The sequence below is a fragment of the Nicotiana tabacum genome, chromosome 22, assembly GCF_000715075.1.
Source record: "Nicotiana tabacum cultivar K326 chromosome 22, ASM71507v2, whole genome shotgun sequence".
NCBI classification, from domain to species: Eukaryota; Viridiplantae; Streptophyta; class Magnoliopsida; order Solanales; family Solanaceae; genus Nicotiana; species Nicotiana tabacum.
Genome location: NC_134101.1, coordinates 166,466,237 through 166,483,401, shown reverse-complemented (window position 1 = coordinate 166,483,401; position 17,165 = coordinate 166,466,237). Strand labels below are relative to the sequence as shown.

Below are 17,165 nucleotides of genomic sequence, written 5' to 3'. Positions count from 1 at the left end.
GGGGAAAACTAAACTATAAATAATAACACGAAATTCAAATATGCATACAGTATATACAGATGACTCAAAAAAGCGAAAAGTAGGAGGAGAAAAAACTTTTGTGTATGAGTTTGAAATTTGATTTTTTGGTTGTTATTTGATTAAAGGAATTGAGTTCTTTAGTTTAAAAATGAAAAGAATGACATTATATTTTAAAAAAGGTAAAGAAAAACAAGAAAGTACATAAGATGAAAATATATGAGGCTTAAAGTCTAATATTGAAGCTCGCGGCTGGAAAGAAAGACGACCTCACCTTCTCTGGTGTCAGTGAGAACTATTTGAGTGTCCCGTCAAAAAATTCAAGTATTTAGGGCTGAAAAGCCTAAACTGAAGCGATAAAAAGGTAGGAGCAGATACTGATTAGGATTCCAAACGAGAAGCTGGACACCAAAATCCAGCACTTTACCAATGGCACCAAACACATGTTTGCTAATCCGGGTGCTATCGACTAGTATCTAGCTTATTTCTTCTATATATACATAGAAATATATAAGTTTCGGCCGAGGTTTGCGGGTGGCATGACACCCCATGCTCCTTTAGTAGACCCGCCCCCGTTACGAGCGGGGCTTAAGACCTGCTTCCTTGGTTTAGATTCATATGAATCCAAATTATTAGGCACACAATTTTGGAGGAAATGAAGTTTTTGGAATTTGTAAACATGCTATAATATATTATGCGACTATAATTTTTTTAAAATTTATAATTTTAAATATATTATAATATTTGTATATGTATAAAAATTCATCATTAAAAATAAAATATAAAATTTAAATTGAATAATTCCAAATTTTTGAAAAATTATTATTATTAAACATATTCACATAAATTAAACCATAAATAAAAACTGAGGGAGTAAGAAAAAAAAATAATACTAGGAAGATATTACTCCGTTACTAGTCTAAACTTCCCGCCACTTCTCCAATCAGCTCGCAAAATTGCGTCTTTGCCTGTCAGAAGCTATGGAAGAGGGAGGCTTAGCTGCCACTAGTGGATTTCTTCAGGTATTCTGAATTCTTCGAACCTCATTCTACTCCATTACTTCATAATTTCCGATATCCAGCTCAACGATCGGCTATTCTCTCGTCGATTACAGTTTAGGGTTATCTGCTATTTTCAAGGGAATTTTGTGTTACTTTTGATAGATTTCAATGTCTCCCATGAAATTTAAACTGACTTACCCCAACGTTGTCCAATCATAATGTAGGAAAAGCAAGATTCTGACCAGAGTGTTTCCGGTATCTTCTCCTCCTTTAGAAATTAATCTTCGGAATTATAAACCTAGCTTAGTTTGTTCTTTTAATTGAATCTGCTTTTGTGTTGTTTGAAATTATCAGAAGAAGAGGATATGGATGATGACAAATGGATGACAAATGACAATTCTCTGAGTGGACCCTCAGGAAACAAGGTATATGCTTCATGTGTTTTGTTGCTTACATTTTCACATTCCTCTCCTTTTACGGGTTAAAAGGCTAGCTGCCTTCTATAATGTTCTGGAGAAACCCTACTTTATCATTTATTTAAGACAATTTGTGTTAGTTTGTCGAATCTCAGATGAGCAGACTAAATCCAACAACATGCATTCAAGTTCACAGATGAATTGAAAGAAGAATCTAGAGAGAAGTGAGAGCATTTTTGTGTATTGTGTAAAAATGAGAGAATGATTAACTAATTAGTGGAAGGGCACTGTTTATAACAGAATCACGTGCCCCTTCCAACTAACTTCCTAATGCGTCCCCTAAGTTTCCTCAATCTACAATTAGGATGAGTCCTAGACCAACTAATCTTGATAATTTGTTTACTGTTAGAATGAAAATGGGCAACCCCATGATCGTGATTTGATCATCATTAGGTGGTGAGAAAGCACGCCGGGCGCATGAAAAGCAGAATGGATATAGAGGAGTCATATAGCCAACCCCAAGTAGTCTAGTTGGTTGATTGATTGTTAAAGTGGTGCTTCCTTTTATGATGTTTTGGCGCATTTATCTTGCTTTCTAACAATTTTCATAATGCATTGGAGGGGTTAGGTTTCTGTTTGGGCTTAGATCATTAGCAATTAAATTATAGTTGAGATAAACTGTTTAGTTTTTAATCACAATGACCAGCATGTTTACTGCACAGTTTTTCAAGTTAGGCTATTTGATTTTTTCCTGCTTTCCTTATTTTTTGTATCTATTTGCTCATGAATACTTTATAATGCCCAAGAGTCTGATGTTTCTTGTTTGTCAGGGAGGTATAGGAGTCCTTTCCCAGCTTGAACTACTAACAGGTATTCTCAGTGAAACTTTTATCTGGCAGCCGACTCATCCACTTGAATTTTCATTTTCAACATCCCCCACCCACCCCACCCATCACCCTCCCAAAAGAAAAAAGAAAAAAGAAAAGAAAAGGGTGTTTGAAAGTTATCCATGTTAATCTTGTGCAGATGTTAAAAGACTTCATCACTCAGCCCACACATTGAATTCTCATCAGCTGGTATTGGTTGAATTTACCTCCCTTTTGCTCTCTTTACCTTCATTTCTTCCTTCTATTGTTCCTTTGGTCCTTTTTCTTTTCCTTTTTTTTTGGGTTAAATTTATGTTAAAGAGTTATTTCCTAATCGGCGTTAATGGTTCATGGTGGTTGAGAATTCAACATGGAAATACTTTTTGGTGGGGAGTTCAGAAAAAAGTTGTTCTCCACTTCTCCTCCTGTTCTTCTGGAATCATCTAGTTTAAGGGACAAACTTTAGTAACTGAGGCTGGAGGCTTGTACTGTCACAATGTGTATCCCATCCGCAAAAGGGATCAGTTACCAAGTGGAGATACGCAAAAGTGATGAACAATAAAAGGTCCAAATGACCAACTCCTCTTACAGTTCTGTTTGCTTTCCTGTTAGCAGAAGCAAACAGGCTTATGCAAAGAAGATGACGTTGAAGTTCCTTCCTTTAAGAGTCAGGGTGGTGACTTCATCAACAAAAACGACCACTGGATGGCATTGTCCTGCTGCTTAGATGACAGATTTAGTCACGTTTCTAGAACAACACCTACTTCTAATTCAGAAGAGGAAATTATGTCTGATGATGAGGTATGATTGAAAACTCTATGCCTACAAAATCAATGTCACTGACACTTGATTACTTAATGTTGTGTTCAACAAATACTAGTTGGCTCTTTTTGAGGTTAAAATATCTGGCAGATGAGGCCTTCTGCTGATGGAAATTTAAGAAGAGATGGTAAAAGCACATTGCCTAAAGTTAGTGCAGAATGCAAATCAGGAGTTTTCTTGAATAAAGATGCTGGTTCTTCATTGTCGTACAGTGCCTCATCAAAGTTGAACAAATCATCTAAAGGTATTAGTACTTCTGGCAACTTCATTTCCCTATTTTGCATCCTCTGTCTTGATACTAATGATGTCGTCAACTCAACTGATGAGAAGTTTGGTCTTATCAAGCATTATTAATCATAGTTGGTTTAGTTGTCTTGAACTAGACTGTCACTAACTAGCATAACATGTGTAGTAGTGGTGCTTCTCAAGAACAAGAGCTCATGGATTCCAAGCAAAATAGAAAAGAAATGGATGCATCTTAACATTGAATCCCCAAGTCTTACATCTATGATGGCTCTTTTTCTTTACTTGAGATCTGTGATCCATTGGGTTTTCAAGCTGTACTTTTAAAATATTTTTTTTGCAATCAACTGCAGGAAGCCGGGGCAAATCTAACCCCAATTTTTTGTTCCAATCCCGGCCGCTGAAGAAGGATTTTGCTTTGGTTGTCCATGATACTTGTGAAACCAGCACACCGTTATCTGTTCTTCCCCTAAATGTAGAATTAGACATGCAAAGAAATAATATAGAGTCACTGGATGACTTATTGGAGGATTTTGGTGGAAAAGAAATACAGCAGTTCGAGGAGGATTTTGGTGGAAATGACATACAGCAGTTCGAGGAGGATTTTGGTGGAAATGAAATACAACAGTTCCAGAAGCATTTGGTGCCATCTGAAGTAGTAGTTGTACATGATCCAAATGAGCATTCCATGGCCGAGTTTCTGGATCACTTTCAGCATACAAGTTCCCGACCACAAGGCAATTCTAGAATGGTTTGCTTTCTTCTGTTCCATCTCTCTTATCTTAAAGATCTTAGTAGCACTTCTGTATTACCATTTTACTATTTCGTGAATGTAAAGATCATGTTTTAACCAGCAGCTGCAAACAAAAAGACAAGGATCACGGTTCTTACAGAAGAGAAACTTATTGCTGCTCGGTGACAGAAACATGAGCAATGACGACCAACCTGAGGCACTAGATAGTGACTCATCTACCGACGAGGATGTAATACGTAGTTAATCTTTTACTGTTTTATCATAGCAATCAGTTGCATAGGAAGTTCTCTCAATGTTTTTTTTTTTTTTTTTTTTTTTGGTTTCAGGAAATTCCCCAGATTCTGCAGCCTGCTATACCTCAGAGGACCATGGCTGACCAATTTCATCTAGCATTAGGAGCTGTATCTACGAATGAGAGGCTGTCTATTGCAAGGCCTAGGCAATTCGGGTTAGTATGGAACTAGAAAGTGTCAGTAATGAGCATATTATGCATGTTTTCTAGGAACAGATGAAACCGAAAAAAATCTTCAAATGTCATCTTTTCTCACTTACATTGACATGTTATGCCAGATTATCTGGAAAGTTGCAGCAGCTAATGCAATGTGAAAAGGACAGAGATACATATTTCTTGGAGAAGTCACAAACACATGATGCTTCAAGTGGTAAAAGGCCAAACTTATATATCTTCTGTCCTCTTGCTTGTTTCTGACCTCTTCTGCTGTTATTGCAGGTGCAAAAAGCTTCATTGATGTGCGAATTTTGTCAAGTTCTTTGGAGGCCAAGCTGACTGTTTGTTTTTGTGCTTTACATGGAGATGAAGAGGTACTTGGACAAACTATTGTATGTATGCTAAACAGAAAGTTAAGAATATGTGTACGTCTACTTTATTGAGAATAAGATGCTCCTTTCAACTTTTTGAAGGTCATGGGCATGCTTTTTTTTGCTCTCACTAGTTTTTAAAGAAGAAAATGTTTGGTACTTGTTTTAATTATAGCCCAATTTTCACAGGGTACCTAAGACATTTACCTTTCTCGTGTAAATAGGCAACTTGTAAAAGTCAAAGTCAGGTTGTTGCCTAGCATAGAAAGTCAGGTAAGGTAGCATAGGAGAGTGGATGATGGAGTGTGGGAATTTTACTTTTATGCTTCCTTTCTGAACCAAAAACTTCCATTTTAGGTAGGAGCTTTGAGTGAACTATCATGGTTTCTTAACTTTCTTTAGACCGTTACCCTCCGAAGAACTGTAAGAAACAGGTCGTGCAGATTCAACAAACAAATATGGAAGTGAGTGTTCTTTGAAATGTCTAATAAGTGGAAGCTTCTGGAATTATATTTCTCAATGAATTGCATATTCATTTTTTTTAAGAATTGCAGTCATGGAATAGTATGGTGTTTATTGTGATTTAGTGTGTTGGCTTCCTTGTAAACTCTTTCAGAAATATATTCCTCGTAGTATTTACGGCTTGAGCTTGACTTTCCAGAGTCCAAGCTTGAGATATTTACATACTCATCTCACCCTGCTCCTCTCAACTCACGTCTACTGTATATTTTCAAAAGAGCATGACAGCTTCTTTTTGCCACCACCATCATGTAAAGGAAAAAAAGCCAAAAGGTGCCTTGTTGGGTATAGCACCTGCATGAAGATTGAGATGGTTTATTTGAGCTTCACTGGTCGCTTACAATCCATGGACATAATTTGTAGTGGAAGATTATCTATGCAGATTCAATAAATCGAATTATATAGGTTTTACTTTTTGTGTTTAAATATGTGAAATCTTAAAAATCAGACAAACACTAATCAGTACTCAATCCCCGAGCACATAGGTCTAGGAGGAAAAGAAATAAGTTTTTTACCATCTGGCTAGTCATTTCATTGTATGGGAACTTTTAAGAATGAAAAGTGTGTTCCAATATTTTATTTACTGTTTGTTCCTAGTCTGGCTGGTGGTGATGTTTTCATTGGTTAAACAGAATAGATTTATGGTGTTGGGTGAATGCTATCTACAATTTTAGGTTTCTTTGCAGGGTACTGAATGCCTGAGCAATCCTCAAAAAAGAAAGGGTACTGGAGGAAGGAAGTTAACTATCATTTTTAGCTCAAGAATCTGTAAAGATGTCGAGCTGGAAATAGGGAATTTCATCCGCATACATCAGCCTTGGTAGGAGCGGCTCTAATACTTCTTTCTTCGATATTTGTTTATTTTGTTTGGCTGGAATTCTTTGGTACCGGTTTGAGTGAGCTGGCTAGCTTTTACTACCCAAGCTAAACTGTTATGGTTGAAATGCCTAGAGCATCTTTTGGTAGTAGCGGAATAACTATACTTTAATCAAAACAAATTAGCAGATATAGCTAGATTGCTTTTAGCCCCTCCTACTCCGGAGATAAGTTCTGGCTTTGTCCTTGGAAATTATTCTTTAGACCATTGTTGTGGATGTGCGTATGCCAATGTCTCCATGTTGGTAAAAGCTGCACGTTTCACTAAACTTTTTTGTATTGCTTAAAGATTGCTATGTGATATTTTCCCCGGGGTGATTTTTCCTGGTGCAGGAAAGAGGTACGCGTGAATGAGAAAGATGAGTCTATCATTTTATGTGCATATTTCTCTCAGATTTAGTCCTTGGATCGCATTTTATACCAAGGTAATAACAAGGTTTTTAGAAATAAATGTTGTACTTTTCCCTTCCCCTCTATTTGCCTTATAGATTATAATATAGAAGTTTATTTTGTCCTTTTTGGACACGAGTTTTACCCGAGACTACTGCTAAATGTATGAAGGTAATCGGATCACTTAATTTATTTTGAGCCTCATTGGATTGGTGGGAGTTCTAGTCCTGACTTTCTATGCTCTTTAAGTAGGCTCATCACAGATCCTATCCAATAGAATGACCACACGTATGCAGAAAGGGAAATCAGCAGTTAGGGCAGGAGCCAAAGAAATTGGTCATCATGTCAGTGTGGATGGATGTTGAATCAACAAAGTTCGATCTTGTAGCTTACAAACTGAGCTTCGAGCTGCCATTGTTGGGCATGGTGAAGGACAACGCAACTGTGGCAGAAAATAAAGACAATCTTGGAAAGATCCTTGATGTATACAAGGTGAGACTAAGGGAATTAAAACTTGGGAGGAGACAGCTTCCCTTGGCAGATATGCACCATGTCCCAGTTATACAGTACTTAATCGGAACTATATCCAAGGATGCATTTAATTCTCATCCTCGTGTAAGAGTTTGGTGTGTGTAAAAAATGTTGAAACTCTAGCCCTTATTAGAGGATCATGATACTTCCCATAAAATGGAAATTCTTGATCAATGGAGGAAGAATCTTGATTAATTAGCTGGAGAAGGGACAATTGACTTCCTCGCTTCATTCTTCCATACAAGTGGACGAAAAAACGTTCACCTTTCAAAGTTTTGCATTCATTTTTATCTTATTTTCAGGTAGATTATGCCTGGCCTCACAGGAACTCCTGATATGATGTTTTTGGTTAATTCTTACTAAATAGCCAGCTATGGCATAGAATTGATAACTATAAGGGGTCGTTTGGTGGGGTGTATATGTCACGACCCGGATTTTTCCACCCTCGGGAATCGTGATGGCGCCTACTAATGAGAGCTAGGCAAGCCAACCCTTAACTACCTTTTTCATTAACACATTACTTCTTTTAACAATTATCAGTGATAACATGAGAACAACGGAATAAAATAAGCTGAACGATAATGCGAAACTCAACATATGCCTCTACCCAAGAACTGGTGTCACATCACTCACGAACTACTAAGAGTACTAAATACAACCGTTTGAAAGAAATATAACACTTTTTGTCTCGAATACATGAGATAACAGAATGAAATATAAGATAGAGGAGACGCCGGGCCTGCGGACGCCTGCAAGGCTACCTCGGTGTCTCGGTGGACTGAAGGCTGGCTCTTGCGCTACTGCTGCTGTCCAATACCTGGATCTGTGCAAAAGAGCACAGGGTGTAGTATCAGCACAACCGATCCCATGTGCTGGCAAGTGCCTAGCCTAACCTCGGCGAAGTAGTGACGAGGCTAGGACCAGACTACCAAATAATCCGTGCAGTTCAAATATTTATATGTACGGCGGAAAAGAAATACAGGAAATAATCAGTCAATGTGGGAAGGGGAAACATGTTGTGGGGAGGTAACAACTTCAATTAGAAAACCTCAATAAAAGAAAGATACAACAAAGCCAGAATATCAACAAGAATCAGAATTCAACGATTTGCACGACATCACCCTTCGTGCTTTTACTCTCGTCCTCACCCAAACAATATTTATAATAAAAATGTGCACGGTATCACCCTTCGTGCTTTTACACTCGTTCTCACCAAATCAATCGTATCATAATAATGTGCACGACATCACCCTTCGTGCTTTTACTCTCTTTCCTCACCACATAGTCAATGAATATCGGTACGGAATGGTACATCGTACGACACGACATCACCCTTCGTGCTTTACACTCTTTCCTCACAATAACAAACAATGCACGACATCACCCTTCGTGCTTTATCACTCTTCCTCACCCAAACAACAATCACAAACAAAGGGGAAAGGGAGTAGACAAATAATGGTAGAAATCCCGGCAAGGGAATACAATTAAACACCTAAATCCCGGCAAGAGAACAATATCAATGAAGCTCAACATCCCGGCAAGGGAGATAATCAACAAAGCAACAAACATCCCGACAAGGGAACAATTCAATAACTCTCTGCAAGTCTAAAACCACTCCGAAACACCTCCGAAACACTCCCGAGCCCTCGGGGCTCCTAACCAAACACATGCACTAACTCAACAAACATCATACGAACTTATACATGCGATCAAATCGCCAAACTAACCTAAAAACAATGAATCAAACCTCAAAATCAAGAGTTTTCCCAAAAACTTCATCAAGTTCAAATTTAAGATTTCAAGTCCGAAACACGTCAAACGACGTCCGATTTTAACCAAACTTTACAGAAACATCTTAAATCATATATAAGACTTGTAACGGGCGCCGAAACCAAAATACGGGCCCGATACCAACACGTTCTAATCAAATTTCATTTCAATCTCCTTAAACATTTTCAGAAAATAATTTTTCTTAAAAATTCATTTCTCGGGCTTGGGACCTCGTAATTCGATTCCGGACATATGCCCACATCCCATATTTTACTACGGACCCTTCGGGACCGTCAAATCACGGGTCCGGGTCCATTTGCCCAAAATGTTGACCAAAGTCAAACTTATTCATTTTAACATCAAAATTTAGCATTTTTCACAAAATTCCATATTTAAGCTTTCCGAATACGCGCCCGGACTGCGCACACAAATCGAGGTGACTCTAAATGAGGTTTTCAAGGCCTCGGAAGCACATAATGGATAAGAAAACAGGTGATGACCCTTTGGGTAGTCATATTCTCCACCTCTAAAACAACCGTCCATCCTCAAATGGACAGAAGAAGGAAGTACCTGAGTCGGGGAATAGATGAGGATAACGGCTCCGCATATCGGACTCGGACTCCCAGGTCGATGCCTCAGGATGCTGACCTCTCCACTAAACACGAACAGAAGGGAAACTCTTGGATCTCAACTAACGAACCTGCCGGTCTAGAATAGCTACCGGCTCTTCCTCATAGGACAAGTCCTTGTCCAACTGGATAGTGTTGAAATCTAACACGTGGGATGGATCGCCGTGATACCTCCGAAGCATGGACACATGAAAAACTGGATGCACGGCTGATAAGCTCGGCGACAATGCAAGTCTATAAGCCACCTCTCCCACTCGATCAGGAATCTCAAACAGACCAATGAACCTAGGGCTAAGCTTGCCCTTCTTCCCAAATCTCATCACGCCCCTTCATAGGCGACACTTGGAGCAATACTCGATCACCAACCATAAAAGCCACATCTCGAACCTTGCGATCTGCATAGCTCTTTTGCCTGGACTGAGCTATACGAAGCCTATCCTGAATGATCCTGACCTTGTCCAAGGCCTCCTAAACCAGATCCGTACCCAACAACCGAGCCTCTCCTAGCTCAAACCATCCAACCGGAGATCAACACCGCCTACCATATAAAGCCTCATAAGGAGCCATCTGGATACTCGACTGGTAATTGTTGTTGTAGGAAAACTCTGCTAAAGGCAAAAACTGATCCCACAAACCTCCAAAGTCAATAACACAAGCTTGGAGCATATCCTTCAATATCTGAATAGTTCGCTCGGACTGCCCGTCCGTCTGAGGATGAAATGTTGTACTCAACTCAACCTGGGTGCCCAACTTTCGCTGAACTGCTCTCCAGAAACGCGATGTAAACTACGTACCTCGGTCCGAAATGATAGAGACCGGCACACCATGAAGACGAACAATCTCCCAGATATAGATCTCCGCTAACCTCTCGGTTGAATAGGAGACTGCCACATGAATGAAATGCGCTGACTTGGTCAACCTATCAACAATGACCCAAACTGCGTCGAACTTCTTCCGAGTCAGCGAAAGTCCAGTAACGAAGTCCATAGTGATCCGCTCCCACTTCCACTCGGGAAGCTCAATCCTCTGAAACAATCCACCAGGTCTCTGATGCTCATACTTAACCTGCTGACAATTCAAACACCGAGCCACATATGCAACAATATCCTTCTTTATTCTACGCCACCAATAATGCTGTCGCAAAGCCTGATACATATTCGCGACGCCCGGATGGATAGAGTACCGGGAACTATGGGCCTCCTCTAAAATCAACTCCCGAAGCCCATCCACATTAGGCACACAAACTCGATCCGGCAATCTCAAAACTCCATCAGCATCTAAGGTAACCTGCTTGGCACCTCCACGCTGCACCGTGTCTCTAAGGACACACAAATGGGGATCATCAAACTGCTGATCACGGATACGCTCCAATAACGAAGAGCGAGCGACCGTGCAAGCTAATACTCGACTAGGCTAAAAAATATCCAACCTCACAAATCGATTGGCCAAAGCCTAAACATCCAAAGCACGCGGCCTCTCACCGACTGGAATATAAGCAAGACTACCCATACTGGATGACTTTCTACTCAAAGCATCGGCCACCACATTGGTCTTTCTCGAGTGATATAAGATAGTGATGTCATAATCCTTCAACACCTCCAATCACCTTCGCTGCCTCAAATTCAACTCCTTTTGCTTGAATAAGTACTGAAGACTCTTGTGGTCAGTGAACACCTCACATGCCACGCCATACAAATAGTGCCTCCAAATCTTCAATGCGTGAACAATGGCTGCCAACTCCAAATCATGCACTGGATAGTTCTTCTCATGAATCTTCAACTGCCTCGAAGCATAGGCAATGACCTTGCCATCCTGCATCAACACTGCACCAAGCCCAATACAGGAAGCATCACAATAGACTGTATAAGGCCCTGAACCTGTGGGCAATACTAACACCGGTGCTGTAGTCAGAGCTGTCTTGAGCCTCTGAAAGCTCGCCTCACACTCGTCCGACCATATGAACTGGGCACCCTTCTTGGTCAACCTGGTCATCGGGGCTGCGATAGATGAGAACCCCTCCACGAACCGAGGATAGTAGCCTGCAAATCCCAAGAAACTCCGAATCTCTGTAGCTGACGCTGGTCTAGGCTAGTTCTTGACTGCCTCAATCTTCTTCGAGTCAACCTGAATACCCCCTGCTGATACGACATGACCCATGAATGCAACTGAACTCAACCAGAACTCACACTTCGAGAACTTCGCATATAACTGACTATCCTTCAAAGTCTGAAGAACCACTCTGAGATGCTGCCCGTGCTCTTCCTGGCTGCAGGAATATATTAGAATATCATCAATGAAGACTATCACGAATGAGTCCAAATAAGGCCTGAACACTCGGTTCATCAAATCCATAAAAGCTGCTGGGGCATTTGTCAACCCGAATGACATAACCAAGAACTCATAATGCCCGTACCGAGTGTGGAAAGCTATCTTAGGGACATTAGAGGCCCTAATCCTCAACTGATGGTAGCCATATCTCAAGTCAATCTTTGAAAATACCTTGGCACTTTGAAGCTGATCGAACAAATCATCAATCCTCGGCAGTGGATACTTATTCTTGATGGTGACCTTGTTTAACTGCTAGTAATCAATGCACATTCTCATCGAACCATCCTTTTTCTTAACAAACAACACCGGCGTACCCCAGGCGAAATGCTGGGTCTAATGAAACCCTTCTCAAGCAAGTCTTGCAACTGTTCCTTCAACTCTTTCAACTCTGGCGGGGCCATGCGATATGGCGGAATAGAAATAGGTTGAGTACCCGGAGCCAAATCGATGCAGAAATAAATATCTCTGTCGGGCGTCATCCCTGGTAGGTCTGAAGGGAAAACCTCAGGAAACTCATGAAACACGGGCACATAATCAATAGAAGGGACCTCAGCACTAGAATTACGAACATATGCCAAATAGGCCAAACACCAGCCTTCACATACGAAATAACACTGCGGGTAGAATGACTAGGAGTCCCTCTCCACTCTAAATGGGGCAAATCCGGTAAGGCTAAGGTCACAGTCTTGGCATGACAGTCCAAGATAGCGTGGTAAGGTGATAACCAGTCCATCCCCAATATAACATCGAAATCAACCATGTCTAAAAGCAACAAATCTACACGAGTCTCAAGGCCCCCGATCGCCATAATACAAGAACGATGAACTCGATCAACCACAATAGAATCACTTACCGGTGTAGACACATAAACAGGATCACTTAATGAATCACTAGGCATGATCAGATACGGTGCAAAATAAGACGACACATATGAATACGTAGACCCTGGATCAAATAGCACTGAAGCATCTCTATCACAAACTAGAATGGTACTTGTAATGACTGCATCTGAAGCCTCAGCCTCGGGCCTAGCTGGAAGGGCATAACATCGGGGTTGGGCCCCACCACCCTAAACTACCTCTCTGGGACGGCCTACAGTTGGCTGGCCTCCACCTATGGCGGCCTAAGCTCCACCTCTAGGACCTCTACCTCCACCTCTAGCACCTCTACCCCTACCTCTAGCTAGCTGGGTGGGCTGTGGAATATATGGTACCTGTACCTGTCACACCTCCTTTTTCTGCCCCCGCGAGGGTGCGTGAGAGTTTTTTCCAATTAAAGGACAGTCGAAACGGGATTTATTTCTTTATTTCAGAGTCGCCACTTGGGAGCTTTAGGGTGTCCCAAGTCACCTATTTTAATCCCGAATCGAGGAAAAGAGTGACTCTGTATTACAGTCTGCGCACCAGAAATCCGGATAAGGAATTCTGTTAACCCGGGAGAAGGTGTTAGGCATTCCCAAGTTCCGTGGTTCTAGCACGGTCGCTCAACTGTTATATCTGGCTTGATTATCTGATTTTATACAAATATGGACTCATGTGCAAGTTTTATCTTTTTACCGCTTACATTATTATATTTTTTAAAGAATGGGAACATCGTTTAAAAACATGTCTTTGGATTGGGTCACATAAAATGCATCCACGATCCGGAACGTATTTTTATTCAATGTTTTGGGATTTGGATTTGGGTCGCATAAATGCATACCCGTGTTTAAGAATGTATTATTATTATATCGCGCCTAAAGCAATTAGCGATTTATTACTTTGGGGTAGGGCCGTGAAATTTGCTAAAACGACTCCTCCTTAATTCTAAGCAATTAAATGTACATTTATTGAGGGCCCCGCAATCTATACATTTTATTAAGCGAGGCTCATCTCATTTATTTTCCTAAATGGATAAATCTTAAAGCGACTACATTTTGCTATTTAAAATTAGTCTCTAAAATGAATAAAGAAAATCCTAATTAATTACGTTTTTTTATTATTATTATTATTTAAGAAAACATGACACGCTAATTGCTTGATTCATACAAATATTGATGAAAAAGGAATTTTATTCTTAATTTCGAAAATTATAAATTAAATAAAAATTCAACAACTAATATTCAAAATAAATAAATATAGCTAGATTAAAACTCAGCATTGTTATTTTTAAAAAAATATTATTGAGATTAATTATTCACAATCATTTGAAACTAAATTTAACCATAATTACTAAAGCTTATTAGAAAGTTTATTAGACTTAAACGTTTTCTAATATTGCTTAAGCTCAAGTCATGCCTTAATGCCTAATTTACGATGTTTAATTTAAAATCGTGTCTTAGCTAAATTTAGCTACTTGTTCATGATCAACCTATAATCTTGAAGCCTTCATAACTAGTGAATTAACCTATTTTGCTGAACCGATTTATTACAGACTAACTTATGATATTATTTTCTTATTCCAGTTATTATTTAGTAATTCATGAAATAGCTTAAATACAATCAACAAAAGGAACAAAGAAAAAAAAAGAAATTAAAACTTCAAATTTTCATTCTTCATATGTATTCACGCTTCATATTTCGGATTACAATAACCAGCTTTTCAGTTGTGTACCTGATATTGGAAACAAAAAAAAATGAATATAAGAATCAGCAGCAGCAGTAAAATCAGTACAACACAGCAACAATAGCCCAGCAACAGTAACAACCCAGTAACAGACCGGTGGAGTAGTAATCCAAAAAACAAACAAAAGCTTCCAGCTTTGATGAAACAACAATTAATTCTGATTTCAAACAAAGAAAGCAGAATGTTTTTTTTTTAGTTTTTTTTTTATTTGAAAGCTTAAATATTTTTCGGAATTTTTTATCTCTTAAATGTTCAGCCCTTTTCTCTCTCTTATTTTCAGATTTGTTTCTCTCTCTCTCGTATCTGTGTATTTTTCTCTTATCTGTTCTCTCTGTTCTCTTGTCTTGTGTTCAAGACTTCTTCTTATAACTCATCCCATAAATCTTTCAATTAATTAAAATCAACACTTTTTCTCTACCCAACCCATTATCTTCCCACTCATCCCCATTACATTAAATAAACATATCACACCACCCCATTTCATTTTGTCCCCCATGCCTAACATAAAATAATGCAAGATTCCCCCTTTAAATTAAATCTTGTCCCCCCTTTATATTAAATAACCATATCACAACCCACCCCATTTTATTTTGTCCACCATGCTTCATATAAACAATTACAAAATGTACAATTCCTAAACTACCCCTCTGACCCTATTGCAAATTACTATTTTACCCTCGAAAGTACTATAAATTACCAAACTACCCATCAGCTATAACACATCAATTAATCAAACTTAACCAAAATATAGACAATATGATCAATTTCTAACAATGTTCAAACAACAATATGAACACGGATGAACATCATAACAACAATATCACATGAACACGATTTTAACAACATTTCAACAACAAATCACATGAACACAAATTGAACAACAAAGAACAACTAAAATTTGATTGAACAATATTTTAGCAACAAACAATCCTATTTTCGGATTCAACAACTACAACAAACAAGTATATTTAGATTTCTAACTTCAATCATATTGAACTTAAAATCAATTCTAACAACATTACAACAAACAATTCCTATATTAAACTTAAAGAAGATTATGAGACAAATTCAAGAAATAATCATAAATGATAAACAAGAAATCAAACTATACAAAATTCGGATTCAAGACCATCCAAACAAAGTATGAACATGAATGAATCTATTTTAACACAACAAACATGACGGATTAAACGATTAAATCAATATATTTCCTTTAACACAACTAAATTCTTTTAGACAAATAACAAGATCGACGAATAAACAATTATGAACTTAAGCTTGAACTTAACAATATTAACAATTTCTAACAATACATAAACTCATGAAACAAATTGAAGAAATAGTTAATTAAATTTCAATTTGAATCTAACAAACATCAAACTAACAAATATTCACTTAAACAATAATACAAACATGAAATGAATATGAAAACAACTAATTAAACTTCTATTTTGAAATCTGAAAATTAATTTAACAAAACAACATGAACACACTAGAAAATTATTTCAACGATGAATCAACGAACAAGACAAGGATTATCATTTAACGATTTTGGATCCGGAAAATATCCAACAAAAATATGAACAAAAATAAAACTTAGAACAACTAACCTAAGATGAACAACGACGAACTTTGATTGTAAACAAATCTGTCCGAGCCTCGACCAAAGCTCGAACGAAGGACGACGAAGACGAAGAAGAAGTAGAAGCAGCCCGCAGCTACTGCCGCGACGAGCAGCAGCAGCAGTCCGTCCAACACCTGCTGCGACGAGCAGCAGCAGCACGACATCGAGAAGCAGAAGCAGCGGCGGAGGAAGGAGGAGAAGCAGCGGCGACGAAGGAGCTTTGTCAACGGACTATGGTGAAGCAATGGCGTTTGGTCGACGTTGAACAGCAGCAGCAGTGGGGTGTCGAGATGCAGCAGTGTCGACGCGTGCCAGCAGCAGCTGGAAGAAAACGAAGCAACAGTGGCATGACGACGATAGTCGTTTGGAGTGAAGAACGAAGAAGAGCAGCCGCTGCGTGTGTGCTTTTTCCGTTGTATATGTGTGTGTATATGTTGACGTGTGTGTGTGGCATGAGGGTGAGGGGGAAAGGGCAGCCATGGTTGAGCTTTGAGGGGGAAGCCATTGATGCTAAAGAGAAACTTTGGAGAAGAAGAAGCAAAAGTGTGGGGGGGGGGGGGCGGATGACTTAGGTCTTTTTAGGGGTTTTTCCTCCTTTTTTTTATTTTATTTTGTTTGTAAAATAATAGGGGTGTTGGGTTATGGACCGGGTCGACCCAGTTCGAAATGGACTGGGTCGTAGGGGAAGGTTGGGCCATTTTTTGGGCCTGTGGCTTGAAATTGAAGAAGAGGCCCAATTCCGACTTTCTTTATATTTTCGCTCTCTTTTCTTCTTTTATTTCTCTAAAACTAAATTATAAAAATACTTAAACTATTATTAAGAATTAAATTAAGTTATAAAAGCGCAAATTAACTCCCAATATCAATTAACGCCCAATTAAGTAATAATTAAGCATAAAATTGTATATTTGGACATTAAATGCTAAAAATGCAAACGATGCCTATTTTTGTAGTT

At 39.0% G+C, this 17,165-nt stretch overlaps 2 protein-coding genes across 20 annotated transcripts; both read left to right on the top strand.

Moving 5' to 3' along the window:
- The first annotated feature begins 905 nt into the window (after nucleotides 1–905).
- On the top strand, nucleotides 906–7,527 carry LOC107824175 (uncharacterized). Of its 19 annotated transcripts, none has more exons than XM_075244299.1 (15): nucleotides 906–1,040; nucleotides 1,244–1,274; nucleotides 1,374–1,444; nucleotides 2,266–2,305; nucleotides 2,462–2,511; nucleotides 2,917–3,102; nucleotides 3,214–3,367; nucleotides 3,720–4,117; nucleotides 4,224–4,349; nucleotides 4,447–4,568; nucleotides 4,691–4,779; nucleotides 4,851–4,942; nucleotides 6,133–6,278; nucleotides 6,668–6,759; nucleotides 6,977–7,527. In XM_075244299.1, exons 1-14 carry the CDS (start codon nucleotides 999–1,001, stop codon nucleotides 6,732–6,734), a joined length of 1,614 nt encoding a protein of 537 aa, XP_075100400.1. In that variant the 5' UTR covers nucleotides 906–998; the 3' UTR covers nucleotides 6,735–6,759; nucleotides 6,977–7,527. The 19 variants fall into 19 exon arrangements, with proteins under 19 accessions (XP_075100400.1, XP_075100406.1, XP_075100407.1 ...); XM_075244305.1 differs by having other exon boundaries at nucleotides 4,691–4,782; nucleotides 6,145–6,278; XM_075244306.1 differs by having other exon boundaries at nucleotides 4,691–4,782; nucleotides 6,145–6,278; nucleotides 6,974–7,527.
- Nucleotides 7,067–7,590, top strand: LOC107824174 (glutathione S-transferase-like). Its single transcript, XM_016650914.1, has 2 exons — nucleotides 7,067–7,339; nucleotides 7,558–7,590. Exons 1-2 carry the CDS (start codon nucleotides 7,067–7,069, stop codon nucleotides 7,588–7,590), a joined length of 306 nt encoding a protein of 101 aa, XP_016506400.1.
- Nucleotides 7,591–17,165: the final 9,575 nt, after the last annotated feature.

Coding starts and splice junctions, on each gene's coding strand:
- LOC107824175 (XM_075244291.1), top strand. CDS start 999: ATGGAAGAGGGAGGCTTAGCTGCCACTAGTGGATTTCTTCAG. Junction 1,041..1,243: donor CCACTAGTGGATTTCTTCAG/GTATTCTGAATT, acceptor ATCATAATGTAG/GAAAAGCAAGATTCTGACCA. Junction 3,368..3,719: donor GTTGAACAAATCATCTAAAG/GTATTAGTACTT, acceptor AATCAACTGCAG/GAAGCCGGGGCAAATCTAAC.
- LOC107824174 (XM_016650914.1), top strand. CDS start 7,067: ATGTCAGTGTGGATGGATGTTGAATCAACAAAGTTCGATCTTGTAGCT. Junction 7,340..7,557: donor CATTTAATTCTCATCCTCGT/GTAAGAGTTTGG, acceptor TCTTATTTTCAG/GTAGATTATGCCTGGCCTCA.